This window comes from Bos indicus, chromosome 19 (genome assembly GCF_029378745.1).
Source record: "Bos indicus isolate NIAB-ARS_2022 breed Sahiwal x Tharparkar chromosome 19, NIAB-ARS_B.indTharparkar_mat_pri_1.0, whole genome shotgun sequence".
Classification (NCBI taxonomy): domain Eukaryota; kingdom Metazoa; phylum Chordata; class Mammalia; order Artiodactyla; family Bovidae; genus Bos; species Bos indicus.
This window is the reverse complement of record NC_091778.1, coordinates 27,702,101-27,729,438: the sequence shown is the minus strand read 5'-3', so window position 1 is coordinate 27,729,438 and position 27,338 is coordinate 27,702,101. Positions and strand designations below refer to the sequence as shown.

The window sequence follows — 27,338 nt, the reverse complement described above, 5'->3', positions numbered from 1 at the left end:
GGAATAGATGCTGGGTTTAAAAATTACAAATATTCAGGGCTTCCCTGATGGCCCATGGCTAAGACTCTTTGCTCCCAATGCTGGGGGCCTGGGTTTGAGCCCTCGTCAGGGAACTAGATCCCACATGCGGCAGCTAAGGGTTCACATGCTTCAACTAAATCTCCTGCGTGCCACAAATAAGACCAGCACAGCCAAATAAATAAAAATTTTTAATCAGAAATATTCACCTTAGGTATTACATGATAAAATGTGTGAGATGACACGAAGCAGCACTCAAATGAGAAGTATAAACTGAATGAGTTTACCTTAAAATCAAGATTGAAAATAAGTCAACTAAGATTTCAACTCAAGAAGGTAGAAAGAGAACATGAAAATAAGTGCACTAGAAACTAACAAAACATTGTAAATCAAGTATACTTCAAAGAATAAATTACAAAATAAAGAAAATGGGCTCAAAGTGTGAGAAATTATTCAAGATAAAAGTAGATATTTATCATCAAATCAAAAACCCCAACTATTGACTAGTGAATATAATAAACCTGGTTCTTGGACTAGCCCACTAAAACAGACCAATCTTTGGCAAGTTTGGTCAATAAAGAAAGGGAGGCAGGGAGGAAGACACAGAAGAGGAAGAGCAAAAATACAAATAAACAACATTAGGGGTTATAACTACAGGTATGGAGATTTTACCAGATTATAAAAGTATAAAATGTACAGATTTATGACAATAAATTGACAGCAACATGAAAAAGATATTGTATTAGAAAAATAACAGTTACAAAAATTGACTCCAGATGTAGAAGCTTCAAGAGACAAACAATTAGAGAAGGAATTGAAAAGGTATTTGAGGAGTTTTCCTACAAGTGTCTTCAGGCCCAGACAGTTTCATAGGTGAATTCCACCAAAACTGCATGGAAAATCCCTATGATCTCTAACTTTTCCAGAGAACATAAAAATTTCCAGCTTATTTTACAAGGCCAGTAGAACTCTGATAACAAAACACAATGAATAGAGAGAGACAAATGTACCCCCCAAAGAAATCTATGGGCCACACCTATTTTCTAACTTACATGTACAAATTCTGAATAAAATCTGAGCAAATTAACCTACAACTATGTTTAAAGAATAATTCATAATGGCCAAGTAGGGTTAATCCCAAACATTTGACGATGCAAAATTAGAAACAATTCAGCCCATCAGCATGTGAAGAAAGTAAAACATTAGGACCATTTCAGTAGGTGTCAAAACACATGAATCCCTTTTCTGTGTCTGCAAAATCCTTCAACATGGAAATCTTTGGAGAAGCAGAACCTGCCTTGTATTATAGAAGGTGAAAATGCCAGATACCTTGCTTTCCAAGAGTCCTTTGTAACTGGGTCATAGGTACAAGATCAATAGGACTTACACCCAGACTTTTTAATATTTATTTGTTTTGACTGTGCCAGGGCTTAGTTGCAGCATGTGAACTCTTAGTTGCGGCATGTGGAATCTAAGTTTTCTGACCAGGGATCAAAGGCAGGTCCCCTGCATTGGGAATACAGTCTTAGCCACTGGACCACCAGGGAAGTCCCTCGAACCCAGACTTTGAAATCAGGAGTTAGTATCACAACAGAGGAGGGATAATGCAGGATTCTCTCTCTGCAGTCAGGAGGCTGTGCTAACGCTAAGCTCCTGGCCCAGCAGTTGCAGTGGAACAAGCTTCAGAGACATGGTCTTGCAGCGAGAGCAGAGATTTCTCACCAGACTGGTTCTGCAGCCTGGTTCTCAGCTACACTGGCCCACGTATGGTTCTCTAACCCTCGTTTAGAAGCCTGTGAAGTAGGCAATGTAGTTTCAATAAATTCCTCTTCAGCCTAAATTAAGTAGAAAAAATTTCTGTTGCTTACAACTAAAAACCCTAACTGATGCCAAAATGGCAAAAAATCCCAACAGCCTCAGAGGCCTTACTCCATGTCGTGGGCTCTATGCAACTTCACCTTGCTTCTTGCTACTTACTTAGTGCCTCATTTTCTCCATGTCTTTGAGTACTCTTTGCAACCAACAAATTATATAAAATTTTATAACTAACAGGTGTATGGATTAACTGCATCTGGCTCAAGTATCTGTTCCTTGTCCAGTCACCAACCAGCAGATAAGGGCAGGCCCATGAGACTGCAGGGTACCCCTTCTAGGGGACAGTCAATAGGACATTTTCATCATGGAAGGGGCCATGGACCAACAGGTATGACATCTATCTGAAACAGGCATCCAACTGGATCTTGGGAAGTCCTAAAAGGCTTTTCAGAGGAAGAAATTCTGGGTTGGAACTCTCCAGATAAGTAAGTTAGGCAGAAAGGGATGAAGGGTGAGAAGAAGGCACAAGAAAGAGAGTAACCTAGAGTCCAGGGTGGAGCATTAAGAGATGGGATTCAGGACTTCCCTGGGGGTTCAGAGGCTAGGACTCAGAGTTCCCAATGCCAAGAGCCCAGGTTTCGATCCCTGGTCAGGGAACTAGATCCTGCATGCCGCAACTAAGAGTTCTCATGCCATATCTAAGATCCAGCTCAGTGAAAGAAAGGAAGGAAGGAGGGAAGAGATAGGGGCTGGACAGGTGGGCAAGGGCCAGATCTTACAAGACTCTGTAGGCCTGTTAGGGATCTCAGACTCCCTCCTGAGGGTTGCAAGGAGCCATTGGTGAATTTCAAGCAGTGGAAGGATATGAGCGTTTCTGAAGGACCACTCGGGTGGGGAGAAGGAAGGAGTCAGTAAACGGGGAGAGCAGTGGAGAGGCTGTCACAGAGACACAGTGGACAGAACATGGCACCCTGGATGAAGATGGTGGATGTGAGGGTGGAAAAAAGGGGGCTGAGGGGCATTGGGAGGGAAAACCAGTGGGACTTGGTGGCAGGTTAAATAGGTGGTGGAGCTAAGGATGGTCATCTCAGGGATTTTGCTTGTACTATATAAATGAACAGATGACAAAACCATTCACCAGGTTGGACAACACAGGAAGACAGGCTATTTAGAGACAGGCGATAAACTTTTTGAACATATTGCTTGAAGGCCTGTGGGACAGCCAAGAAATTCCAAAGGCGGTGGGACATACATGTTTGGGTCTCAGGAGAGGGGTCTGGGCTAGAGATGAAGACTTGAGAGTCACTGGGGGGACAAGTGGTGGTCGAAGGCAAGCGAATGGATGAGGAGAAGCTCGGGGGTTTGTGTGGCATCAGAGAAGGCCAGTGACCAAACTCTGGGGGCAGGTTAATCTCTCATGAAGGATAGAAGAAGAGGAATCCACAAAGAAGATTTGAAAAAGGTCAGCTAGAGAAGCAGGAAGAAAACCAAGAAAAAATTACTATTGGATAAACAACAAGGTGCTACTGTATAGCACAGGGAACTATATTCAATATCCTGGGATAAACCATAATAGAAAAGAATATAAATAAGAATGTATGTATGTGTATAACTGAGTCACTTGTGGTAACAGCAGAACAACACAACCCGTCAACCAACTCTAATTCAATCAAAAATAAATTTAAAAAAAAAAAGCTCTAAAAAAGAAAAAAATTACTGTCATGAGTCCCAAGGTGGGAGTGGCCACAGGTGTGCAGGCTGCGGAAAACAAGATGGTGTGGAGGAAAGCGTGTCGGGTGGGTATAGAGGGTCAGGAGTACATGGCAAGAACTGAGTCCGTGGAGAAGGGGGCAGGTGGGAAGCAGCCTAGAGGAAGGTGAGGAGTGAGAGGGAGGCCAGGTTAAAAGTAGGCAATTCTAAGAATGCAGTTGTGAAGGGGAAATGAGGGGGGCAGCTGGAGAGGTTTTTAAAGCCTGGAAGCGAGTGGTGGTTGGAGTCCACCCCCAATCTCCCCAAGGTAGGAGGAGAGCAGGCAAGAACAGAGCCAAAAGAAGGGCTCAGGGCAAGTTGTGGAAGGATGTGATAAGGGCCTGTGTCCAGGATGGAGGCTGTTCCCGGGTTCTGGGAGCCCATATCAGGCTGCCATTTCCTCCCCATCCCTACCCTCTTCCTGCCCCTAACCAGGCCCTCCCTGGAGCTGGAAGACAGAAGGACCAAGTCACACCCTGGAAGAAGCTCTGTGTCTCCGGAGGTTCTTCTGCCGGTCTGTGAGCTGGGGCCAGGGCTCGGGGAGGCCAGGGCCTGAGTGAGAGAGAACAGCCAAGGGCTGGAGCTAGTAGTTTAGGTTTTGCGGGACAAGGGGAGGAGAGGGGAAGGAAGGGAGAGAAGTGTGGGAGCTGAGTTTCTGGAACAATCCTAGAGGCTGTAGTGGGGGCCAGGGCCTGGAGGCATACTGCTGGGGGCCCGAGGGGTGCCCACTCAAGCCCCCCTTGCCCACAGGTCACCATGCCCCTCCTCCTCTTGCTGCTCCTGCTGCCAAGCCCTTCACACCCTGTCCCCATCTGTGAAGTCGGCAACAAGGACAGCCAGGTAGAAGTGAACTGTGAAAATAAGGGACTGAAGGCACCGCCTCCAGACCTGCCGGCGGACACCGCCATCCTCCACCTGGGTGAGAACCCCCTGGGCACTTTCTCCATGGCATCCGTGTTGAATCTGTCCCAGCTCACTGAGCTGTTCCTGGGTAAGAGCCAGCTGACCAGCCTGCAGGCAGATGCGAAACTGCCACGGCTGGAGGTCCTGAATCTAGCCCACAATAAGCTGAGAAGCCTGCCCAAGTTGGGACGGGCACTGCCAGTTCTCTCCATCCTGGACGTGTCCTTCAACGAGCTGACCTCATTGCCTTCTGATACTCTGCATGGCCTGAGCCGCCTCCAAGAGCTCTATCTGCGCGGAAACCAGCTGAGGACTCTGCCCCCTGAGCTCCTGGTGCCCACGCCCCACCTGAAGAAGCTCAGCCTGGCTGAAAACGACTTGCAAGAGCTGCCCCCTGAGCTTCTAAAAGGGTTGGAGGAACTTGACACCCTCTACCTCCAAAAGAACAGGCTGCGCACAATACCAACGGACTTCTTTGGGATGCTCCTCCTGCCTTACGCTTTTTTCCATAACAACTCCTGGTCCTGTGACTGTGGGATCCTCTATTTCAGCCGCTGGCTGCAGGACAACCCCAGCAACGTGTACGTATGGGAGGAGGATGTGGACATTAAGGCCATGACCCCCGATGTGAAGAGCGTTCGATGTGTCAATATGAATGGCATGTACGTCTACAACTTCTTGGGTGATGGCTGCAACATCCCTGGTGACAGGGACAACCTGGAGTACGATGAATATGAAGACAAAGACGAACAGGAGGTATCTGTTGTGAACACTGTAAGCAGCCTCTCTAGCCACACCACGCACTGGGACCTGCTCTATTTAACATCGCCTACTTCGCCAGGCAGTCAAGTGTCCTCCTTGCCTCCAGTTAAGAAATTGACCACGACCCCGATTACTATAGACTCCATCACCTCCTCCAAAACTCTAAACCCCACTACTGAGCCCCCCACAACCCCAACCACTCCAGAATCCACAACCCCGACCACCCCAGAGCCCACAATCCCGACCACCCCAGAGCCCACAACCCCGACCACCCCAGAGCCCACTACCCCGACCACCCCAGAGCCCACTACCCCAACCACCCCAGAGCCCACAACCCCGACCACCCCAGAGCCCACAACCCCGACCACCCCAGAGCCCACAATCCCGACCACTCCAGAGCCCATTACCCCGACCACCCCAGAGCCCACAACCCCGACCACCCCAGAGCCCACAACCCCGACCACCCCAGAACCCACAACTCCGACCACCCTAGAGCCCACTACCCCGACCACCCCAGAACCCATAAGTGAGACTTTACAACCAACCATATTCTTAACCTCCACAGAATCCATTTCACTCCCCACTATCTTGGAATCCACCATAACCATCATCTCTGAATCTGACAACCCCTGGAAAGTCCAGGGATTGGCTAGTTCCAGTAACAACCCTGTTCTCAGCTCTGACTCTTGCTGTCTGTTCCTGGGCTTCTATATCTTGGGTCTCCTCTGGCTTCTCGTTGCCTCTGTGATCCTCATCCTGCTGCTGTGCTGGGTCCAGCAGGTGAAGCCATGGGCCCTGGCCACGGCCACCCACACGGCGCACCTGGAGCTGCAGAGGGGAAGGCAGGTGATGGTACACCGGGCCTGGCTGCTTTTCTTCCAAGGCTTACTTCCCACTTTCCGCTCTAGCCTTTTCCTGTGGGTGCGGCCTAATGGCCGCATGGGGCCTCTGCAGGCAGGTCGGCGGCCTTCGGCCCTGAGCCTGGGTCGTGGTGGGGATCTGTTGGGGACAGTGGGTGTTAGGTACTCTGGCCACAGCCTCTGAGGGTGGGTGGTTTGGGGACCCCGAGACAGAGTCTGATAGACTCTCCTATTGGGGTCTAATAGGGGGCGGGAGGGTATGGAGCACAGGGTCAAGGAGGTCTTCATTACTGTGCCTTTATCAGGAGTCTCCCCTGCACACAGTTGCAGACCCAACAAATCATGGAGGAGTTGGAGGGGAGGTCACCGAACTGAGCTCCATATGCTGGATGGATGGTGGGGTTCCCAGACCACTGGGTTATTACTACCACTTTGGGGAAGTTTTAGGAAAGAGCAAATAACATTGTAAAGGTGGTTCCCAAGTGTACCTGTTGAGGAAAACTTGGAAAGAGATGTGTCAACATGTGGGCCCTGAGTATCTCTGTATGGTATAAATAGGGGTGGTTTTCTGTTCTTTCCCTCTGTTTACCATTTTCTAGTTTTCCACCATCGTAATGTTATTTGTACAATAAACATAATTTTAAAATGGAATTTTGTTTCTTTGGGAGAGGTAAACAAGGCTGGGGCACCTTCACCAGCATTCCCAAGGCCCCAGCTGCCCCACCCTAGTTGCACTGCTCAGAAGCTCTAGTCCTGACCTGCGCCTCCCCTGCCTGGGGTGCCTTCCTTCTCTCCTCCAGGGGTCACCAACAACCAGGCCACCGCGAGCAAGTTCCAAGTCAAGAATCAGAAGTTTCCTGGGAGCTCAGGGATGCTACTGAGGGTATCTGCCTGCAGCCCGCAGTACTAGGCCAGGTGGGTGCTTCCTGGCACCGGGGGGCACCAGAAACACAGCTCTCCTGCTGTGCCCAGAGTGGCAGGACAGGGCAGGGGAGGGCCTGGCAGCGAGCACCATTTTGGTGGGTTTTACTGAGTTACTCTCAGGTTTCCTGCTGTCAAGCCAGGAGGCAGGCAAACGGAGCCCACTTCTCTTCCCAGGTGCCCTGGGCTCCGCCATTCCCCTTAGCATGCTGCGTAGACTTTCTCTCCTGCCTCTAGCCCAAGCCCAGACTTGGGGTCCAGAGAATGCGAGTGAGGGCTAAGCATTTCTGGCTCCAGGGAGACCCCCTCCTCCTTTGGGTGGTGCAGGGAGAATCTTCCTAATGTGAAACGCTGACATTTTTCTTGCTTTGAACTCTTCCCATGATAGAACACAGCTCTTGAGCTTGGCCACCGACGACTTCTGTGCACCAACCCACCTAACGGTCCGGCCTCCCCTCTCCCAGCAAACACTTCACTGCCTGTGCTCCAGCTATTAGACTCTGCAGAGATTACCGGCTCCTCAGAGTTTCTCTAAGCCTTTGCTCCCAGAGGGCCAGGAATGCTTCCCCGCCCTGCTTCCCTGACAGTCGGTTACTGTGCAGTCTCTCCTGGCCCAGACCAGCCTGGGTGTTTCATGTCACCCTGCAATGGTCTGCTGGTGACTCTCAGTTTCCATGTCACTCTCCCCTCTGGACTTGGAACTCATTAAGGACAAGATCCAGGCTTCAAGCGTCCCTAAGCAGCTCCTGTGGCCCAGGCCAGCATGTGTGCAAAGTGGGTAAGACAAGACGCAGAGGTGGGAGGGCCGGGCTGCACCGCCAGGCTGTTGAGCTCAACTTCTGCTTCTACTGATGGGTTCTGCCAAGGGGACAGCTCCCAGCTGCTGCCTGCCTGTCCCTTGGCCTGGCTCCGGAGAAGCCTTCAGGCCTCAAGCACCAGGCTCTTCTTCCAACTGACCTTCCTATGTCCTTTTATGTCCCAAGAGGTTTCTAAACTTCTTGAGGGCAGGGCCTGGTATCCCACATCTAAAGAAACAAAGAAGGCAATCACCCTCCCCAGCCTGTGGCCCAGATCAAGTCTCTGGCAAACATCTTCCCCTTCCTAAGCCTCCAGGCTCTGGGGGCCTGACTGTGTCCACTCCATGCCCTGCCCCCGCCCTCCCTCCCACCTCAAAGGTCAGCCTTCTCCTCTTAGGCTGTAATCCCTCCTTCTTCAGGCTGCAGAAGCAGTCACCAGACCCCCAAGGCTTTTCCTGGGGATTACATGAGACGACCTGGGCATCTGCCGAGTTCTTGGGGGAGCGGCTGGGAAGACTGGAGTTTGGGTTTTTCTCATACGTCAGCTACTGCAATATGACTGATTTATATATAACACTTATATAAAAACCGTGAGTGCTCTTTCTTTAATAATTTTTCTTACAAACTCCAGTTCCTATTCTCCAGGAGCATCTGCTCGTTTGTCCGGTCTCCTCCCCGTCCTGTGCCCACAACTCTCCAGATTTGGGGGTGGTGTCAGCAATCCAATTTATTGATTATGTCCTCAGTGAGGTGGAGGGAGGAAGGGCCACGTCCTCCTACTGCAGACCTTTGATCATCTTGACGGCTTCTGCTCTCTCCTGTCCCTTCAGCCTTGCCTTGGTTTCCCCACTGAGAAGGGAGGGGCTTCTGCTGTCCTATGTGCCCTGAAACTAATATCCAAGGAGGCCCCAGAAATCCCCAGTGAGCTTCCAAGGTATAGCCAGGGACAGAGATGATGCTGATCAGGGCAAGGAGGGCAAGCTGGGGCTGGGCAGGACAGACCAAAGTCTTTAACCGTAGAGCAGGGAACCACACCGTGTTGGGAAAATAAATAGAGGGGCCCAGGGTAGCAGAGTCCAGGCCCCCAGGGTTGGGGGGCACACTGACTGTAGGAGCAGGGGGTGAGATGAAGCCCCAGCACAGCGACTCCAGGCCCCTCACCCGCCTCAGCCACTGAGGAAGAGACGCTTGTAGGCCTTGTTCATCTGCTCCAAGAAGATGAAAGTGAGGACAGTGTGGGGGCCCAGGCGGGCATAGTATGGTGTAAAGCCCTTCCACAGGCTGAAGAAGCCCTCGTAGCGCACGACCTTCACCAGCACATCCTAGACAGGAAGGCAGGCAGGGCACTGAGGCTAGGACCTGGCCTCTGGGGTCCTCTTCCTCTTACCCAGCTACCCGCCTTCTCCCCCTTCCCCCCAGCATCCAATCCTGCAGCCCAAGCCCCAGGCTCTGGTTCCTCACCAGCCCATTCTTGTATTCTGGCTTCCCGTCAATCATCCGCATGTTCTGGATCCTGAAGGACAGGAGGCAGGGACATGAGGACATAAGAGGGCCTTTCCCATCCCTCTCCAGGCCCAGGTCTGTCCAGACTGTCCAGATACTCACCGGGTCTTGACAATGTCCACGGGCATGGAGGCAGCAGTGGTGACCAGGCCACTGATCATGCTAGCACAGAAGTGGCACAGGATGTTGTCAGAGAAGTAGCCTGGGGGAGGTGGAGCAGGAGGTGGCAATCAGCTCGAAGCTGGTCCAGACTAGCTGGGAGCTGAGGGCTCAGCTCTGGGTCTCACCTGAGTCCAGTAAAAACTGCTTGGACTGGGAGTAGGAGGCAAGCTGGGCAGCGTTGACGACGACAGCCCGAGCCATGGTAGGGATGCAGCCCTGGGGTGAGAGATGGAGGGGGAGTCAGAAATGTCCAAGACTGGACCCCAGGTCCCCTAAGTCTCCAGCCCCTCTACTCACCCTCCATAGTGTGGGGACCCCCTCTTCCTGGACAATTCGAAACAGGGCATTAAACACGTTTTTGTAGCCACGACGCTGGTCAACTGGAAGCCTGGAGGGAAGGCAGGGAGAGGCCAAGTTCGGGCTAGACCACTCTGCCCCCACAGGCGCAAAGAAAGGGAGGCCAGAATGCTGTGAACAGGTGAATGCTGTGCCCTAGATCTAGGATAAGAAATCACTTCTTTCATACTAGATTCCAGGGAATGGGGCTGGGGGCAGGCTCAGACTTACAACTCACCGGCCATCAGCGGTCATGCGGATAAGAGCCACTTCAGCTGGTGTTCCCACAAAGGCACCAGTTGCACCTGCAGTCATGCCAATCACAGCCTTCAGCAGAAAGCCAGGGGGTGTACCATCAGCCCCAGTCAGGCGCTCAAACAGCACAGTATAGATACCAAGACGAGTAGTAGTGTAGGTGGCCTGGCGCAACAGGCCAGCTGATAGCCTGGGGGGGATGGGGTGGAGTGAAGGGGTCAGTGAGTCAAGCCCAGGTCTAGAGCTGTCAACCCACAACCTACCCCATCCTTTGGCCCCAGTACCCGGTGTAAATGCCCCTAAGCCCTTCTGCCCTCAGGATGCTGATGAGGGCATGGAAGCTGGTTTTGTACTCTCGTGTCTTGGCTCCTTCCCCACTCAGCTGCATCCGGTTCTTCACCAGGTCCAAGGGCTGCACAAAAACTGTAGCTCCCATCCTGGGGGAAGACAGGGGTAGCATCAACGGCTAGGTGTCTCAGATCTACCAAAGTCCCTTGGAGCCCAGCGACAAGAGGTCACAAAGGGCAGGGCCGCCATGCCATTGATTAAGAGTTCAGGAACTGGTGGGCATGTGTACAAGAGTCTCTACCTGTATCAAGAGCAATGGGTCTTAAAAGTCCAGCAGTCCAGAAGGGACCATGCAATGAAAGCGTTTCACACAGCAACAAGGGTGTCAAGCAGTGACCCCGGGATTGCGTGCAGTCCAACCCAAGGAGAGGTGGGCATTCATGATCTAGGACCCCATACAGTCCAGCAAGAGCCATGCAATGACCTGAAACCCCATACAGTCCCGCAGTCAAGCAATGGGTTGGGAAACTCAGGTGGTCTTGTGGGGGTCGTGCATGCAGCCCAAAGGCGCCCTGCGATGGGTGAAAAGATCCTGGCAGTCCATCAAGGATCTTGCAATACGATGGGGACGGCACTGACCCCGTGTCAGCTCGGTTCACTGCAACACACCCAAAGAAGAACCGGGCCCGGTACCTTGCACCCGTCCCTTCCTCCTCCTGTCCCATCCCTGGGGCCTGAGCTTACCCGGCCAGGCCCCCAAACAGGAACTTGACGGACTTAGGGGAGGTACGGGGCTTCCCGTCCATCCCAGAAGCCCCGGGACTCGCCGTCGCCGCCATCGCCACTCAATGGCCCTCGGCTCGCGGTCCCGTGCGCGCGCGGCCCCGCTCGCGCCCAAGGTGACACCGCGCGCGCAACAGGGGCGAGGGCGCGCGCGCACGCCCCTCCGGCTCTCAGGTCCAGCGCTAGCTGGAAGTTGGCGCAGGCGCAGGCGCGAGCGCAAAGGCGGCCGGGAGTAAGGCGGAGCTGAAGGAGGAGCTTCAAGAACGGGTGCGGGAAGGGGTGTGGCTGATTTTGGAAGCCGAAGCTAAGGCGCAATTTTTATCGAATTGGAATCGCGGGAAAACGGAGAGGAGGGTATCTGAAGATCTCGCGAGATGGACTGAGCTAGGCGAGTCAGAATTAGGCGGTCTCTCGCCATACATACAGGAAGCTGTCAGCTGGTGGGGGGGAAAGGTGCTGAGGCCTCTCGCGAGACTTGAAGGTACCGCGGCGGCCAGGAGGACAGGTTTGTAAACCGGGGTGCTGCAGGGTCCTAGGCACTAGCGGGGAGACGACTAAGTAGTCATCTGGTACATCGGTGTTCCTTTCATCGCTACAGGCACTGCCTCCACCTCTGACCTTTCTTTTAATCGGTCTTTTAGAACCGGAAGTCCTTAGTCGTGAGCGTCCAATGCTGGAAGCGGCCTGACTTTCTTTGCCGGAAACTCTTTTCCAGGGGATGGGAAGACGGCCCACCTGGCCGGAAGTCCCGCCCCTTTGAGCTCCCCCACCCTTCCAGAAGTTTTTCTGTCACCTGTGCTGGTCTCCGTTCCCTTTCCCAGTTTTATTACTATACCAGAAAAGGATTATTTTTAGTCTCTCCCTCCCAGCTCCAATAGACTAGTTGGGTACCTCACTCCCCGAGTCGGAGGTCCTTCCCCGAGCCCCCATGTAGCTGGGAAGTGGGACCTGGGGGTGGTTGGACCCCTGGGATCCTGAAGGAGGGCCAGAGAGGGCGCAGAACTCCGTTTCTGTTCCTGTTATCCGGACGCGGCCCCCTCCGCCTCTCCTCCCGCTGCCATGCACCCTGCGGCCTTCCCGCTTCCTGTGGTTGTGGTCACTGTGCTGTGGGGAGCGGCCCCCAGCCGAGGGCTCATTCGAGCGGTGAGTCGGAGGGGCCAATGGGGGAAGGACGCTGAAGGGAGAGGTTGCAGACTAAAGTGCCAACACGGACTCTTGTCCGCAGATCTCGGACCACAATGCCAGCATGGACTTTGCAGACCTCCCAGCTCTCTTTGGGGCTGCTTTGAGCCAGGAGGGACTTCAGGTGATTTTTTCCCCCTTTTTCCTGTGTCCTTAAATTATCTCTCCTGGGTAGAGGTTCAGGAGCCTTTCTTGGATGAAGCTGTTAGTGGGAAAAGTGTCAAGTTAGGAACTAAGTGCAAGAGCACGTTTAGTGTGGTGGAATCCAGAATCCGGAGGTAAAAGACAAAGTCTGCTCCTAGAACTCTGGGCCTTGGAAGGGAAACTGAAAGTGGACTAAGATAACAGGTAGGGCTAGTGGTGCTTATCAGTAGGGTCTCTAGAGCCAATTACTGCCCTTATGATCTTGACAAGTAATTATCTCTCTGAGCCTTAGTTTGTTTTACTGTAAAATGGGAAAATAATAGAAGTTATCACAGGATTATTGGGAGGATTAAATTAGAAAAGCAGTTTTGTAGGACTTTTTCACAGACTACCATATAGCAAGAACTCAGTTGGGCCATATATACCGGTATTGTTTGTAAGGTGGGTAATTGGAAAATTAAAGGGAGGTGTTAAGAGAGAAAATTCAGCAGGACTGAATTTTAAAGCTCTTACTGGCTTTTAATGACCCATGAATCGGGCAGCATTCCACCCAGCAGATAGATCTCTGAAGAACTATACAAAATGAAAGATTTACAGGCAGAAAGGGGTGGGACAAGGAAATTATACCAGCAAAGATTTCTTTGTGGCAAAATCACCTTGCTTTAGGGGACAGAAAGGGTCTATCAGGCAGATTACCTCACTAATGCTGACCATGTAACTCCAGATAGACTGGTTTAAGATTCCATTCTTGGGGGAAGCTAAAATTATAATTGAGTTTGGTAACAGGGGGCTCAGCGCAAATACCTCCATTTGTGTTTTTTTAAACAAGTATGTACTAGAGCAGGGAATGTGAAATAACTTGAGAAAGTGATGTGGATGAATGGAGAATCGAATTACAGTGAGTGGGGAACTGGAAGGCCGAAGAATTAGTCAGGAGTTGGGGTACAGATTAGCTCATGTGGGAAAGAGAGGGATGATGCAGAATCTAGTAAAGGGCTGTTGTTTGCCCAGAATTGCATCTTCAGAAGGTTAAGAGGTAGATTTCCGACTTTGGTGTGGTTGCTCAGACCAACCTCAGGAACGAGGACGTGCAGGATGTGGGAGCCAGTGTGCATGGTGGAACCTGTGGGGAGCAGAACCTAGGGAGATGAGATCCAACTGTTGTTCGCTTTTCTTCCCCAGGGCTTCCTTGTGGAGGCTCACCCAGACAATGCCTGCAGCCCCATTGCCCCACCACCCCCAGCCCCGGTCAACGGGTCAGTCTTTATTGCACTGCTTCGAAGATTCGACTGCAACTTTGACCTCAAGGTTGCTGAATGTGGTGTGGGAGCTGGGAGGGTGAGCACCAGGAACAAAAGGTGGCAATGCCCATGACGGTTTCTTATCTGCCTTTTCTCCCTAGGTCCTAAATGCTCAGAAGGCTGGGTATGGTGCAGCTGTGGTACACAATGTGAATTCCAATGAACTTCTGAACATGGTGTGGAATAGTGGTAAGGCTGGACAGCTGCATTTTCAGTAGAGCTTAGACTGAGAGGATGGCAGGAGGGGTGGAGCCTTAGGGAAATCAGTGCTTTGGGTGGGATGGGGCAAGGGAGTCAAAGGATTCGTGTGGCAGCTTGGGTCCCCAGTGTAATGCCCTCATCCCTGCAGAGGAAATCCAGCAGCAGATCTGGATCCCGTCTGTGTTTATTGGGGAGAGGAGCTCCGAGTACCTGCGTGCCCTCTTTGTCTACGAGAAGGGGTAGGACCTGTCCCTCCTTCCTACTCTTCCTTCAGCACTTCCATGCCAACCTGGAGCCCAAGCCTGTGCCCCAACCATTCAGCCTCAGGCCCATCATACTCTTCCTCTTGGTACTTTCTCCCCCATCCCCACCCGCCCTGTCCAGAGCCAGTTTGTCCCTCTTTGTGCTTTTGCCTTTTCCGCCTCTCTGATATTGGTCTTCCTTTTCCCAGGGCTCGGGTGCTTCTCGTCCCAGACAATAGCTTCCCCTTGGGCTATTACCTCATCCCTTTCACAGGGATTGTAGGACTGCTGGTTTTGGCCATGGGAGCAGTGATGGTGAGTAGCTCAGGGACCAAGATGGGAAGAGTCAAGGCCTTTAAAGCCAGATTGGCTCTGGGGTTGCAAGACAGGGATGGTTTGTACTGGATTGTCCAGATTTCTTCTAAGACTGATGCATCCACTCCCTTTCACCAGATAGTTCGTTGCATCCAGCATAGGAAACGGCTCCAGCGGAATCGACTGACCAAAGAGCAGCTGAAACAGATCCCTACACATGACTATCAGAAGGGTGAGGAGAGTTAAGAAGAGCAGGCCTTTCCCACCACTTACCTGGTTCTGAAGGAGTTGAAGCCCAGGAGATAAGGGGCAGAGATGGCAGGGAGATGTCAGTCTGAGATGCCATCTTTCCTTTTTTAACCCGTACATAAAAGGACAGAACAGGTTTAGAGCAGGAGGTGGAAAGCAAAGATGATTAAATGGAATAGTTGGGGGAGGGGGAAAGATGGAGGACCTTTCTTGTAAGAGAGAAGGTGGATAAAGCAGAAAAATGGAAGGAGTGGGGAAGATGCTGCCAGAGAAGGAAGGCACAGGTAAGAAGGGGCTGGGTCTTCAGGCCTGGAGCCTCCAATGTCCTTATAAGGCTATGGCAGAAGCCCCGCCCCACTTCCTCTCCTCCCACTCTCTCTCCACTCACACCAACCCCCAGAAAACCCACTTCCCTTCTTACCTCTGCGTCTCTTTGCTTGTGCCTACTAACCCCAGATTCCTCATGTTCCACCCATGCTGTCTTAGCTCTTCCTCTGGCTCTTTAGAGACAGAAAAATATCTTGCAGGTTTAGCACAGGCCTCCCAGAGTGACTTCCTGTGGGCCCTGGTTCAGAATGGCTCTGTAAATTAAAGACTTTCTTCTTCCACTAGGAGACCAGTATGATGTGTGTGCCATCTGCCTGGATGAATATGAGGATGGGGACAAGCTGAGGGTACTCCCCTGTGCTCACGGTGAGGCCCTCACTTCCTGTGCCCATGTCCCCAGGCCCCCAGCAGGCGTCAGGTGCTTCACCTCATTCCTCTTGGCAGCTTATCACAGCCGCTGTGTGGACCCCTGGCTCACTCAAACCCGGAAGACCTGCCCCATCTGCAAGCAGCCTGTGCATCGGGGTCCTGGGGATGATGAGCAGGAGGAAGAAAGCCAAGGGCAAGAGGGTGATGAGGAAGGGGAGCCAAGGGACCAGCCTGCCTCAGAACGGACCCCTCTTCTGGGCTCCAGCCCCACACCTCCCTCCTCCTTTGGCTCTATAGCTCCAGCGCCCCTTGTCTTTCCTGGGTCTTCAACAGACCCCTCACCCTCTACCTCTTCTGCTGCTATCCTGGTTTAATACTCCCCTCCGCACCACCTCTGATGACCTATTTGCACAGCCCCTCTTCCCCTCTCCAGTCTTCTGGTTTTGAGGATAGGAGACACTTCCACCCCAGATTTCTCCCCTTACCCAGCTCCATCCTTTTGAAGGGGTTGGGGGGTACAAAGGGACAGGGTCTTCACTTACTGGGTTAATAAAATTGTTTTTGTGGACTAAGGAAGGGTGAGATCATTCTCACACAGGGAAACCTATTATCCTTTGGGGACCTGCCCCTTTCTGCCATACAGGGCCAAGGGCGTGTGGGGAGGGGAGGGGAGGCTAACCTGCAGTCTTGGGGACAGCCCCAGTAGGCATCTGTTGTGACTCAGAGAGGGAGAGCCCCACCCACACATGAGGATGACTCAACTGGCTCTGCCTTGCCCGCAGGCCTGGACCCATTCTCTGGTCTGGATGGCTCTATTCCATTATCCACCAATTCAGCTAGCACACTGGGGACCTAGGGCTGGATAGGTTAGTGTAGAAGGCCTGGCCAATCTGGCCAGGTGTTTAATCCTGGACATGAAAACAAGAAACTCAAAATCTTAGACTTTGTAGTGCCCTAAACCCTCCTGCTGCTGCTAACCCCAAGCCAGGATAAAGGAGGCAGGTCACAAGAGCTGTCCTCCATCCTGACACCCAGGCTAAAACCACACAGCACCTTGTTAGTAGAATCTTTTTTATTCAGAAAAAAAACCCAAAAAAACAAAAAAGTTTTCCAACCACACACAGGAGGGGTATGGGTTGTGGGCAGGGGGTGTCTGTCCATCCAGCCCGGGGCCCCCAGCCCATGTGGTTTTGGCAGCAATAAGGGGTGTGGGGTAATGGCCCAAAAAATAAAAATGGTGTATGTATGTGTGTGGGAAGGAGAGGGGTGCAGAAGCAGTGGGGAGTGGTGAGGGGAGGGCCAGACGAGGTCAGTACTGGGAACGCCGCAGGTGAGAAGCCATTTCATAACATTTCTTGTTGATCATACCGCCGTGGACACCTTCTTTGCCCATCAGCAGGACTAGCGCTGGAGGAAGAGAAAGGAGGCTAGGACCCAGGTGTCACCACCCCACCCCCTGCCAGCTGTTCAGCAGCTGTCCAACCCTGGGGGCTGTAACCCAACCTCATCTCTCCCAACCCCCCACACACAGGCAGGCTGTCAGTCACCCTCAAACAATAGGTCTTTTCAAAAGGGGAAAATCAAGCTTAAAGGCTGGAAAGGAGCACAGTAAAATTTAGGGGTCAAAAGCTCCCGGACTGTTGACTCATGTGTTCAGGCTAGAAATGGCTGTGGATTAGCAGGCCACCTCCAAGTTTTCACAAAAGAGCTCAAAAGACAACAGCGAATGCTGACTTACAATGAACCTTTTACCTCCTCCAAGAAAACAGAGTTTCTCCTCTGAAAATGCTCAAGGTAAGAAGGAACTTAAGAGGTAATACAGTTCAACTTCTTTATACATATGGTGAGGAACTGAGACAACTAGAGGAACAATTCGATGCTCCAGCATCCGGCAGGCTGGGAGTAGAAACCTGGTTTGATCCTTTCATACTAAGTGATCCACACAGAAGAACCCAAAAGATTAACAAAAGGAGGTACGTTAGGGATTTTGGAGCTAGAGAATGGGTAAGAACTTACTCTTGGCAGTCATGGTGACCGTGATATTGAAGGTTGGGGCTCCACCGGTGCTCTTGGTACGAAGATCCATGGTAAATTCTCCATCCTGCAGCAGTGAGTCCCGGATCACAGAACATTTCTGGCCCCCAAGTGTTAGCCCGTTCACGAAAAAACTTGACCGGTCTTTGCCAACCAGGATACCGACCTCAGCAGGCTGAAAAGGGAACCAAGCACCCAGCAAGTTAGTTGATACACCAAAGTTCCCACCTGCCTTCCATTTCTCAAGGAAGCTAAGCCCCCTGGGGTGAGAGGTGTATGTTATGTGCTTTGTACACATTCGTGAAATTTGAGAAACTCAGGATTGTTGGAAGTGCACAAAAATATGATTTTGAAACCTAGAGAATGGTAACAGGAAGGGACAACACAGTCCTCTGACTCAGATGTCGATTTAGATGTCGTTTAATAGGCAAAGCAAACCCAGTAAATAAATGGGGCTAAAAACCAGTTAAGAGAATGGAGTGGAGAGCCTTGGATGCTCAGAACTCTCCTTCAGGAAAAGCAGAAGCGAAGAGGGGAAGGGAGGGGGCGGGCAAAGCAGGAGAAGCAACTTTGCCCTTATTTGGTCAAAGGTTCTGCAGGAGTTGTTAGGGGCCCGGACGCCTGGGTCTCTAAGTAACCTAGAGTTTAGGTTCAGGTATCTATGCTCGAAGATGAGGAAGCAGATGCCTGGGGGCATTCAGGGAAAGTTGAAGAACTTTTGGAGGGGGCCTGGGGCTAGACCCGACAAGCCAGCTCTCGGGTCTAGATACCCCGGGGAACGTATCTTCCCCTCCCCCTTACACCCCAAATCCCCACATCCGGTCCCCTCCCGCCCGGAAATCCCCTTCCCCCCCTTTCGAACTTCCGCTCCCCCTCCCCACTTCCGGGCAGTGTGGACAGGGGAGGTGGTGATGGGGACAGCAGTAGTCATCCCTTCTTCCTTCACTTTTACTGTCCTAGAACTTCTCACAAAGTTCCCCTGCTCCAGGCCCTGCCGGATGGCGGGAAGGAAGGGCAAAGGGACTCCCAGGATTGCTGAGTCCGACGGGCCGACTGGCGGGGAAGGGGTCGTCGTGTGGCGCCCTAGCCCTCTCTAACGGGGTTGGGAGGGGCAGGGAAACCACGGAGGTCGGGCTAGGGACCCAGGCCATGCGACTGGGGCTCCCTCCCGTTTCAGAGGAACAATAGTGAAAGGGGCGCGAGCTGGCGGCCGGAAGTGGAGCCAGGGGTCCCCAAGTCCCTTCTCAATCAAAATCCCGGGTAGAAACTACGGCGCGTGCCCGACCCGCCCTGGAGGAGGCGGAAGTGGGCCGCCGCACCGGGCGGCGCACCCTCCCCGCCCTGTGCCCCGGATGTAACGCCCCGTCGCGGAAAGCGGGGCGGCGGGCGGGCTGGGCGCCGCCGCCCGGGGCGGAGGACTCAGGGGGCTATGGAGGGGCCCGCTCACGTGCAGCCGCCATTCGCGCCACTTCCAGGGCAAGGACCGGGTCACGGCCTTTCGCCGCCCTCCGCAGACCGCGCCCGCCCCCAACCGAGTCCCTCCCTCAGGGTCCAAGCCGGGCCAGTCCCCAGGACTGTGCAGGCCTCTCAGTACCGTGATGTTGACGAAGGTCTTGCCGGGGACGGCGGCCCAGACGGAGGGCGAGTCCTTATAGCCCACGATGGCTGCGTCCTGACAGGTCCCGTCCGCCATGAGGTTGTCGATGTAGGCGTTCCACCCGGCCATGGCGCTGCTTTTGGGGCTGCTCTCGGGGCTGCTGCTGGGGCCGCGGGCTGGGCTCGGGCTGGCGGGCGGGGGAAGACGGAGAGCTTGGGGCACGCGCTGCCGTCCGGACCGCGGCTCTGCTAGCTGTGCAGCAGCCCTCGCACCGCCACTTCCTGCTCCTCCCCACCCCCCTAGATTTTTATTTGCAAAGGGCGGTGGGGGCGGGGCTTGCTCCCCACTCCCTCTCTCCCTCCCCTTGCCTGCCCAGATACCGAACTTTGCAAATGCAATTTAAAAAATCCCTCCCCCTATTGCAAAATTTGCAGAGTCCGATGGAAAGCGAGGCAAAAAGAATGGGGGTGGGTGGGGATGGGTTAAGGTTAGGGCCCGCTCCACTCCGCCTAACTATCAGACTTTAGTGGAGGGAAATAGAGTGAGCCAGAGGGAAGAAGGAAAGTGAAAGAAGTAAGAATTAGCAAACTGCAAATTTAGCAAATTAAGGAGGATTCGGGTAATTCAGGGTTAAACAGAACGACTCCCCCTTCCCCCACCTCTGCCGGGGGCAGGAACGGCGGGCGGCGGCGGGGCGCGTGCGCCCGCGCCTGCGCCCGGGCCGGGAAGGAAAGCGCATGGGGCGGTTGGGGCAGGCGGCGGGCTTCGCGGGCGCGCGCCCGGCGCGCCAAGCGGGACGGATTTGGACCCTCGGCAAAGGCAGGCAGGCCGGGGACGTGTCTCCCGCCGGGCGGAAGGGGCGGAGGCGAGGCGTGGCGTGTGCCTGGCCGCTTCTGCCCTCTTGATTTTATTTATTCAAGAAATAAGGCAGTAAAGGGAAATTTGACCAAATATCCCCGGCCGTCTTCATAATTGAAGGCGGGTACCCACCAGGGAGACTTCTGTCCCCAGCATCTGCCCGGGCGGCACAAGCGGCACTCACTGGAGCCCACCTCGACTCCAGGGGGTTGTGTCTCACTGGATCAGCTCCAGCCTCATCCCTCACTCCACGTCCCAGCCCTGCCCGAACCCCGGTCAGCAGTTTGGGTCACCGGCTGTGCCCCTTGGCCCGTGTCTGCAGAGGTCATTGAGCACCGTGGGGCCAGACGGGCGGGCCTATTTTCCAAGGCGGAAGAATACTAAGCGGTTTCTCAAGATTGCAACTTTTTCAAGAGGGGGGAAGTCCGTTCAACTTTGCCCTTTGGGGTTTTTCTTTTTTTTCTTTTTCAGTAAAACTTAGGCTAAGAACTTGTGTGCGATGAGTTCGCTGGCTGTCCACCGGGAAGCGGGTGGGGCAGGACCCGGAGTCCGGCTTAGGTGACTCTAGCTCGCGCTGGCCGCCGGGGCCGCTGAGGGGCTTGGCCGCTTCCGGTCCCTCGGGGGAGGGGCGCCTCCCGGGCGCGAAGGGGCTTAGTTTCCCTCCTGTCCTCCGCAGCAGGCGCGGCCGCTCGGAGCCCCCGGAGCACCCGACGCCCCCCGACCGGTGTTCCTCGACAGCCGCTGCGGCTGAGTCACTGGCCAGCTCGGGCGGGGCCGCAGGCGGGCACGTGGCGGCGCTCCCCGCCCGCCATCCTGACCTCTGGCCTACCGCACCCCCTACCCCAGGGTGGAAATCTCCCGAGAGGGAGCGGCCAGAGATAAGGCGGGGGATGGTGGCGAGGAGCCTGGGAGACACACCGCCGGGCAGGGCGGGGAGGGGAGCTCGGGAGAGAGCTTGGGGGTGAGTCACCGGGCGCCGGCGGCTCCGGCCCCGGCAGGCTAGGTCTCACGAGTCCGGGGCGAAGAGCCGAGAAGCCGGTGACCCTCGCCCGCTGGCCGGCCAGCCGGCTTGAAACCCGCATGCCTTCCGCTCCCGGCCAGGGCTGCAGCCAAAGTCAGGGCTGACTCTACTCTCGCCGCACCCGCTGAGACGGAGAGAGTCACAGAGTGCAGAGACCCACTTCCCCGCCATGCTAGAGGCCCACCCGACTGGCCCCCGGCGGTCAGACACTCAGAAAGGGGCACTTCACCTCTGTCCATTCATTTTTTTTTTTTTGGTCACTTTTGATTCAGCACCATTCATTGATGAGCTGGGATCACGCCCTAAAGCGCCCGCCGTCGCGATCGGTGGAGAAAGGGCTTCTGACTGACAGCTTCCACGCAGGCGATAAGTGCTGTCCCAGCGCTATCAGCAGGGCGCCGCGCCAACTCCTAGGGCCTGTCTAAATTCGTCTGCCTCCCCCCCTTCCCCCCTCCCCTCGCCGGCCAGGAGAGGGTAGGATGGGGTGGAGCGGAGAAAGGCCGCCATGAGGACCCTGAGAGGTGAGACCCTCTCGCCTTCTGAGTGGGCAGCTCAATTTAGAGCTCTGGTTTCGGCCGGAACCCCCTCCCCAGCTCCCATTGAGGTCAGAGGCAGTCCCCCGCCCGCCAAGTGAGCTATGGATGTCACTCCTGCAGCCCCTCTTCCAGGCCCCCTCCCCAGCCCTGTAGGGCTCAGGTTACTCTTGGCCTTTCCTAAAGGGCACTAGTTCCTCTTTAACCTTTGCAAAAGAGGAATACAACCCTGACACGGGGAGAGACCCCTCCCCCCCATTCTGAAGCCCCTCTCTTCTTTCTCCCCAGGAATGAAATTAAAAATAAGGACTTTTATTGGAGAATAGAGAGAAAGGAGGGGATAGTCATTGACCTTTTGGGAAGGGGGCAGGTGCCTAGGGCCAAAAGGTTCTGCTTTAGGCTGTAGTGGGCACTTGGCTGCCAGCCCAGCTTCAGGGGGAGGATGGAGAGGGGGAGAGGCGGGGCTGGCTGGGGTACAGGGTGGCTCCGGGATAAATGCCTGGCCTGAGAGGGGGTGAGCTGACACTGTCCCAGCTGCCACCTAGACTCAGAGCCCAGCGAAGACATCCCAGGTCTGGTGAATCTTCCAGCCCCAGGGGATGGGGGTGGTAAAGGATGAGGGCTGTGCTGGCCTGGAGGAAATGTCAGCTTGTGCTTAAGAATCCTGGAGGGGCTGGAGCATACCGGATGGGGGTACCCAAGGATAGGAAAAGGAGACTGTGAAGAGAGGCATACAGAGATGACGGAGAAGGGGAGTTAGAGTTGGAGCCAGGTGGTGGAATTTGGGGCCCCCGAGGATTTGGAGAAGGCTGAGGAGCAGGAAAAGTGAGGTAAAGTAACAGGAGAGGCTTTAAAGGCTAGGAAGCCATGGAGAACAGAGTATTTGGCCAGGGGGTGGAGGGAGAAGGCATAGTGCAGCTTTGTGGGAGATGGGGTTCAGCAAGTGGTGGAGTTTTAAAAGAGAGGCCCGGTATTCTGAGGATGGGAGGGTGGAATAGGAGCTGTTCTGAGTGGGGGAGGGGGCTGCGCCTGCCACTTTGGTCTGTGACCTTTTTGTGGGGTATTTTTAGCTCCAGCACCTGCCTCCTTGGGGTGGGGAAGACTCTTAAAGGGCAAGGGATTTGGGGTTTCTTAAGGGATCAGCTGTCCATACTCATTCACACCTCTCACCCTGCAGCCATGGCCATGCAAAAAATCTTTGCCCGGGAAATCCTGGACTCCAGGGGCAACCCCACTGTGGAGGTGGACCTGCACACGGCCAAGGGTAACCCAGGGCTATTGAATTGGTTTACCTGGGAAGACCCCCAGCTCCATCTGCCTTTGCTCCCCAGCTGCATGCCACATCCACTCTTCTCTGGAATCCCCTTCTCCAGACTTCTCCCCAGGCCTTGCTCTTCCAGCTTGACTCCGCCCCCCACCCCACCTCCCCACCCCACAGTGAGGAGCTATTGTCTCTCTACACTGCCCCCTGTCTCTGGGTTGCAAGAGGAGACCTCAGCCCTTTGGAGGTGAATGGGACTCTCTGTGATCTTCCAATTCCTCCCATCCCAGGCCGATTCCGAGCAGCTGTGCCCAGTGGCGCTTCCACAGGTATCTATGAAGCTCTGGAACTAAGAGATGGAGACAAGTCTCGCTACCTGGGGAAAGGTGAGGAAAGACCAAGGCTGGAGGAGCCATATGCAAGGGGGGTTTCAGGATGTGGCATGAAATGTCTGCATAAGGTAGAGAAGGGGTCCCCAAACTCCAGGGCACGGACTGGTACCTCTTGTCAGATCACTGGCAACATTAGATTAGAAATAAAGTGCACAATAAATAGAATGCACTTGGATCATATGGAAACCATCCCGTACCCCCACTCCATGCCTGGTCCATGCAAAAACTGTCTTCCATGACATTGGTCCCTGGTGCCAAAAAGGTTGGGCATCAGAAAAGGAAGGGAAACTGAAAGTTCTCCAGGAGCCGGGGGCCACGGGAAGAGACCTGATTGCATAGGAGATCTGAACCCTCTGCTTTGCGGCCTTTCCAGGGGTCCTGAAAGCTGTGGAACACATCAACAAGACCCTCGGCCCTGCGCTGCTGGAAAAGGCAAGTAGAAGACGCACTCCTTCACCTGCTGCCTCATCCCCAGAAGCTCAGGCTTGGCCAACCAAGCCTTCTGCCCTGATACCAGCACCGTCTTTTTCCTTTAGCTCACATCCTGACTCCTAAGAAATCTAACCTCTGCTCTCCCCTCCTTAAACTTGCCTTTTCAGAAACTAAGTGTGGTGGATCAAGAAAAAGTTGACAAATTTATGATTGAGCTGGATGGGACAGAGAATAAATGTGAGTGAAGGGCTAGGGACAGGGGATGGGCTGTGGGGGCCGGGGCAGGAGTCGGGGCTGGAATGCAGGGGCGGGGTGGGGGAGGACTATGGCCTGAGGTCTGGTTAGGATTATTTCTGCATCCCGCATTTTGGGGCACAGTGTAACTGGCGGGATTTGTACTCATCTCCCAGGCATTTCCTGATGCCTGCCCCATGCCAGGCTTGGGCCGGGCTGTGGACACAGATGTGAAGTTGACAAGTTTCCCTAGGGTGGGGGATCCTGGGGCCGGGTGGGGTGGGGAAGAGATATGTTAACTTACTCAGTGCCCAGTGGTTTGGAGCTCTGGATTCTTTCTGGGGTGACCAGAGGGGACATTCTGGGAGACAGCCCTAAACCCTGTAGGTGGAGCACTCACAGTTTATACTTGCTTCCTCCAGCCAAGTTTGGGGCCAATGCCATCCTGGGCGTGTCCCTGGCCGTGTGTAAGGCTGGAGCAGCTGAGAAGGGGGTGCCGCTCTACCGACACATTGCAGATCTCGCAGGGAACCCAGAGCTGATCCTCCCAGTCCCTGTGAGTGCAGCCACCCGGCCACGACCCACAGGCACTCCACCCATTGGGGGAGGGCAGGGGCAGCCCCCAGAAAATCCACCTTCCAGACCCAGCTTCCAAGAAACAGTTTCCTGAAATGGAACCTCTCCTACTGCCATCCAGCCTTCCCCTTTCCCACAATCCAAACCTTCCCTTCAGCCTCTCTCTGCTTCTTTCCCTAGATGTAACTGGCTCCTTCACATTCCAATCCCAGGCTTAGTTACTCCACTTTTTCATTCTGCTGTGCCCCAACCCCAGATCGGATGGAGCGCTTCTTCATGGCAAAGATCTGGGCATTTTATTTTTGTGTCTTCTTTAATCCTTATAAAACCAAATTTGCTCTTTTTGGAAACCCTTTGAACTTAATTGCAACAATAATGTTACCATTTGTTGTTACTCACTAGGCAGATTGTATAAGAGCCTGAGCTCTGGAGACAAGCTGCTAGGTTCGAATCCTGGTCTTGTCTCTTACCTAGTTGTGTGACTTCTGGCAAGTTTATTGAACCTCTCTGAGCCTCAGTTTTCTCATCTGTAAAGTGAAGGACAATAAACTGCACCTAGTTACAGGGTGGTTTAGAGAATGAAATGAGCCAATAAAATATATGTAAAGAACTTAGAGCAGTGCCTGGCCTGTAGTAAGTGCCATGTCAATGTTAGGTGCACATGCTAAGAACTGTATCCAACTTCTCTTAATTTTCCACCTAAGATCCTGCAGGTAAGCAGGTGATATCCCCGTTTTATGAAAATGAGGGCAGAGGCTCTGAGGAATAAAATTATTCATCCTAAACCACCCAGTAAGTAGGGGATCCAGGATTCCATGTTGACCTCACCCCCCCCCCCCCACTCCAGTCCTTTCTTGATTCCTGGAAACTGGCCCAGGTTCTGAGCACTCTCTCCCTGTCTCAGGCCTTCAATGTGATCAATGGGGGCTCCCATGCTGGAAACAAGCTGGCCATGCAGGAGTTCATGATCCTGCCTGTGGGAGCCAGCTCCTTCAGGGAAGCCATGCGCATTGGGGCCGAGGTCTACCACCACCTCAAGGGGGTCATCAAAGCCAAGTATGGGAAGGACGCCACCAATGTGGGTGATGAGGGTGGCTTTGCACCCAACATCCTGGAGAACAATGAAGGTCAGTGTGAGCACTTGGAGGGGCAGGACCCTGGGGGTCCCCACAGAGACGGGGTGCACTGGAGCCTCAAGTCCTCCGTTGCCCTCTCCCAGCCCTGGAGCTGCTGAAGACGGCCATCCAGGCGGCTGGTTACCCCGACAAGGTGGTGATTGGCATGGATGTAGCAGCATCTGAGTTCTATCGCAATGGGAAGTACGATCTCGACTTCAAGTCACCTGACGACCCTGCTCGGCACATCAGTGGAGAGAAGCTGGGCGAACTGTACAAGAACTTCATCAAGAACTACCCTGGTGAGACTCCGGCTTCCACTGCTCCTGCCCAAGTCAGCAGCAGCTGCACAGCACACCGGCCTCGGCCCCTCCTCTGCCACCACCTCAGTCCCTCCCATCCTTAGCCCCATTGTAATTTTCTGACCCATTACCCCTTTGTGAGGCCTTTCTGACCTTTAACCCGACTCTGCTTCCCTCCCCCACCAGTGGTGTCCATTGAGGATCCTTTTGACCAGGATGACTGGGCTACCTGGACCTCGTTCCTCTCGGGGGTCAACATCCAGATCGTGGGGGATGATCTCACAGTCACCAACCCCAAAAGGATTGCCCAGGCCGTGGAGAAGAAGGCCTGCAACTGCCTGCTGCTGAAGGTCAACCAGATTGGCTCGGTGACTGAATCCATCCAGGCGTGAGTGCCTCCTGGCCTGGGGCATCATGGCCTCCTTCCACCTAGCTCTACCCTTTCCAGCTACCCTCTTGTCCACTAACTCCAGGTCTGACTCTCGCTTGGCTCCTGACCCACCCCACCCTCTCCACCTCAAACTTTTGACTAACTCCTGACCTGACCCCGGAACTTTTGTCATTGTCACCCTGCCTCAATCCATCCCCACCCCTGCCATCCCCATCTCCCAGATTCTGTTTCTTCCCACCAGCATCTTAGGAATCCAAATTTAAGATCAGGAATCTCCCCTTCTCTCTTTCCCCAAGAACTTTACCCTCCCAACACATCTCCCTTCTCCCAAAATAAAAGGGAAAGGCCCCACTCAGCCCCTGGCTTTCACCCTGAGGAAGTCCCACCAGGCCTTATCAAGTGTCCTCTCCACCCAGCTGCAAACTGGCTCAGTCTAACGGCTGGGGGGTGATGGTGAGCCACCGCTCTGGAGAGACTGAGGACACCTTCATCGCTGACCTCGTGGTGGGGCTCTGCACAGGACAGGTACTCCTGGGCCCTCCTTTGCCCAGTATCTGAGTTTTCTTGGGGTTCCTGGCCCCCTGCCCTGGAGCTGAATACCACCACAGTTTGCTCCCTCGGGGCCAGGTGCAATCCCTTCTCTCTAATAATCTCTTGCAACTCCTGGAATTCTCTCTTCAGATCAAGACTGGTGCCCCATGCCGCTCAGAGCGTCTGGCCAAATACAATCAGCTCATGAGGTACCGTGGGCACAGTGAGCCTGGGCATCAGGAGCTGAGGGCTTTTGGGTTGGAATATCACAGCCCTGACCATGTCTGCCTTCCAGGATTGAGGAGGCTCTTGGGGACAAGGCTGTCTTTGCTGGACGCAAGTTCCGTAACCCGAAGGCCAAGTGAGAGGTTGGAGGCCCCAGGAGTGCACAGGACAGACCTGGGCCTTCAAGCCCTTCCCCCTGAAATAAAACACTGGTGCCAACCAAGTTAGTGGCCTGCTCATTTATGGGAAGGGGGAGAGGAGATGCTGGTCCCTGGGCTGGATCGGGCAGGAGGGGCGAGTGGATGTGGAACCCGCTGTGACAAGGAGGGAGTGAGGGACTGGTCAGAGAGGAAG

The 27,338-nt window shown here is 54.0% G+C and overlaps 5 protein-coding genes across 10 annotated transcripts; 3 read left to right on the top strand and 2 right to left on the bottom strand.

Moving 5' to 3' along the window:
• The first annotated feature begins 3,901 nt into the window (after window positions 1-3,901).
• On the top strand, window positions 3,902-6,758 carry GP1BA (glycoprotein Ib platelet subunit alpha). Its single transcript, XM_019982038.2, has 2 exons — window positions 3,902-4,096; window positions 4,333-6,758. Exons 1-2 carry the CDS (start codon window positions 3,935-3,937, stop codon window positions 6,289-6,291), a joined length of 2,121 nt encoding a protein of 706 aa, XP_019837597.2. The 5' UTR covers window positions 3,902-3,934; the 3' UTR covers window positions 6,292-6,758.
• A 1,768-nt stretch (window positions 6,759-8,526) lies between these two features.
• SLC25A11 (solute carrier family 25 member 11) lies at window positions 8,527-11,343 on the bottom strand. Of its 2 annotated transcripts, XM_070772918.1 has the most exons (9): window positions 11,114-11,343; window positions 10,366-10,518; window positions 10,065-10,271; window positions 9,788-9,878; window positions 9,616-9,706; window positions 9,431-9,530; window positions 9,287-9,338; window positions 8,987-9,147; window positions 8,527-8,715 (listed from the first exon to the last, which is right to left on the bottom strand). In XM_070772918.1, exons 1-8 carry the CDS (start codon window positions 11,206-11,208, stop codon window positions 8,992-8,994), a joined length of 945 nt encoding a protein of 314 aa, XP_070629019.1. In that variant the 5' UTR covers window positions 11,209-11,343; the 3' UTR covers window positions 8,527-8,715; window positions 8,987-8,991. The 2 variants fall into 2 exon arrangements, with proteins under 2 accessions (XP_070629019.1, XP_070629018.1); XM_070772917.1 differs by having other exon boundaries at window positions 8,527-9,147.
• Window positions 11,344-11,439: 96 nt separating this feature from the next.
• On the top strand, window positions 11,440-16,054 carry RNF167 (ring finger protein 167). Of its 4 annotated transcripts, XM_070772914.1 has the most exons (10): window positions 11,440-11,657; window positions 11,794-12,295; window positions 12,378-12,458; window positions 13,661-13,786; window positions 13,881-13,968; window positions 14,129-14,219; window positions 14,432-14,537; window positions 14,676-14,769; window positions 15,399-15,479; window positions 15,558-16,054. In XM_070772914.1, exons 2-10 carry the CDS (start codon window positions 12,212-12,214, stop codon window positions 15,854-15,856), a joined length of 1,050 nt encoding a protein of 349 aa, XP_070629015.1. In that variant the 5' UTR covers window positions 11,440-11,657; window positions 11,794-12,211; the 3' UTR covers window positions 15,857-16,054. The 4 variants fall into 4 exon arrangements, with proteins under 4 accessions (XP_070629015.1, XP_070629016.1, XP_070629014.1 ...); XM_070772915.1 differs by lacking the exon at window positions 11,794-12,295; XM_070772913.1 differs by having other exon boundaries at window positions 11,440-12,295.
• A 482-nt stretch (window positions 16,055-16,536) lies between these two features.
• PFN1 (profilin 1) lies at window positions 16,537-19,405 on the bottom strand. The gene is made up of 3 exons (XM_019981223.2): window positions 19,111-19,405; window positions 17,499-17,691; window positions 16,537-16,889 (listed from the first exon to the last, which is right to left on the bottom strand). Exons 1-3 carry the CDS (start codon window positions 19,240-19,242, stop codon window positions 16,792-16,794), a joined length of 423 nt encoding a protein of 140 aa, XP_019836782.1. The 5' UTR covers window positions 19,243-19,405; the 3' UTR covers window positions 16,537-16,791.
• Window positions 19,406-21,490: 2,085 nt separating this feature from the next.
• Window positions 21,491-27,207, top strand: ENO3 (enolase 3). Of its 2 annotated transcripts, none has more exons than XM_019981219.2 (12): window positions 21,491-21,513; window positions 22,703-22,789; window positions 23,077-23,172; window positions 23,552-23,610; window positions 23,778-23,847; window positions 24,267-24,400; window positions 25,325-25,547; window positions 25,640-25,837; window positions 26,024-26,225; window positions 26,645-26,753; window positions 26,910-26,968; window positions 27,055-27,207. In XM_019981219.2, the coding sequence occupies exons 1-12, from the start codon at window positions 21,498-21,500 to the stop codon at window positions 27,122-27,124; spliced, it is 1,323 nt and encodes a 440-aa protein (XP_019836778.1). In that variant the 5' UTR covers window positions 21,491-21,497; the 3' UTR covers window positions 27,125-27,207. The 2 variants fall into 2 exon arrangements, with proteins under 2 accessions (XP_019836778.1, XP_019836779.1); XM_019981220.2 differs by lacking the exon at window positions 21,491-21,513 and adding an exon at window positions 21,993-22,097.
• Window positions 27,208-27,338: the final 131 nt, after the last annotated feature.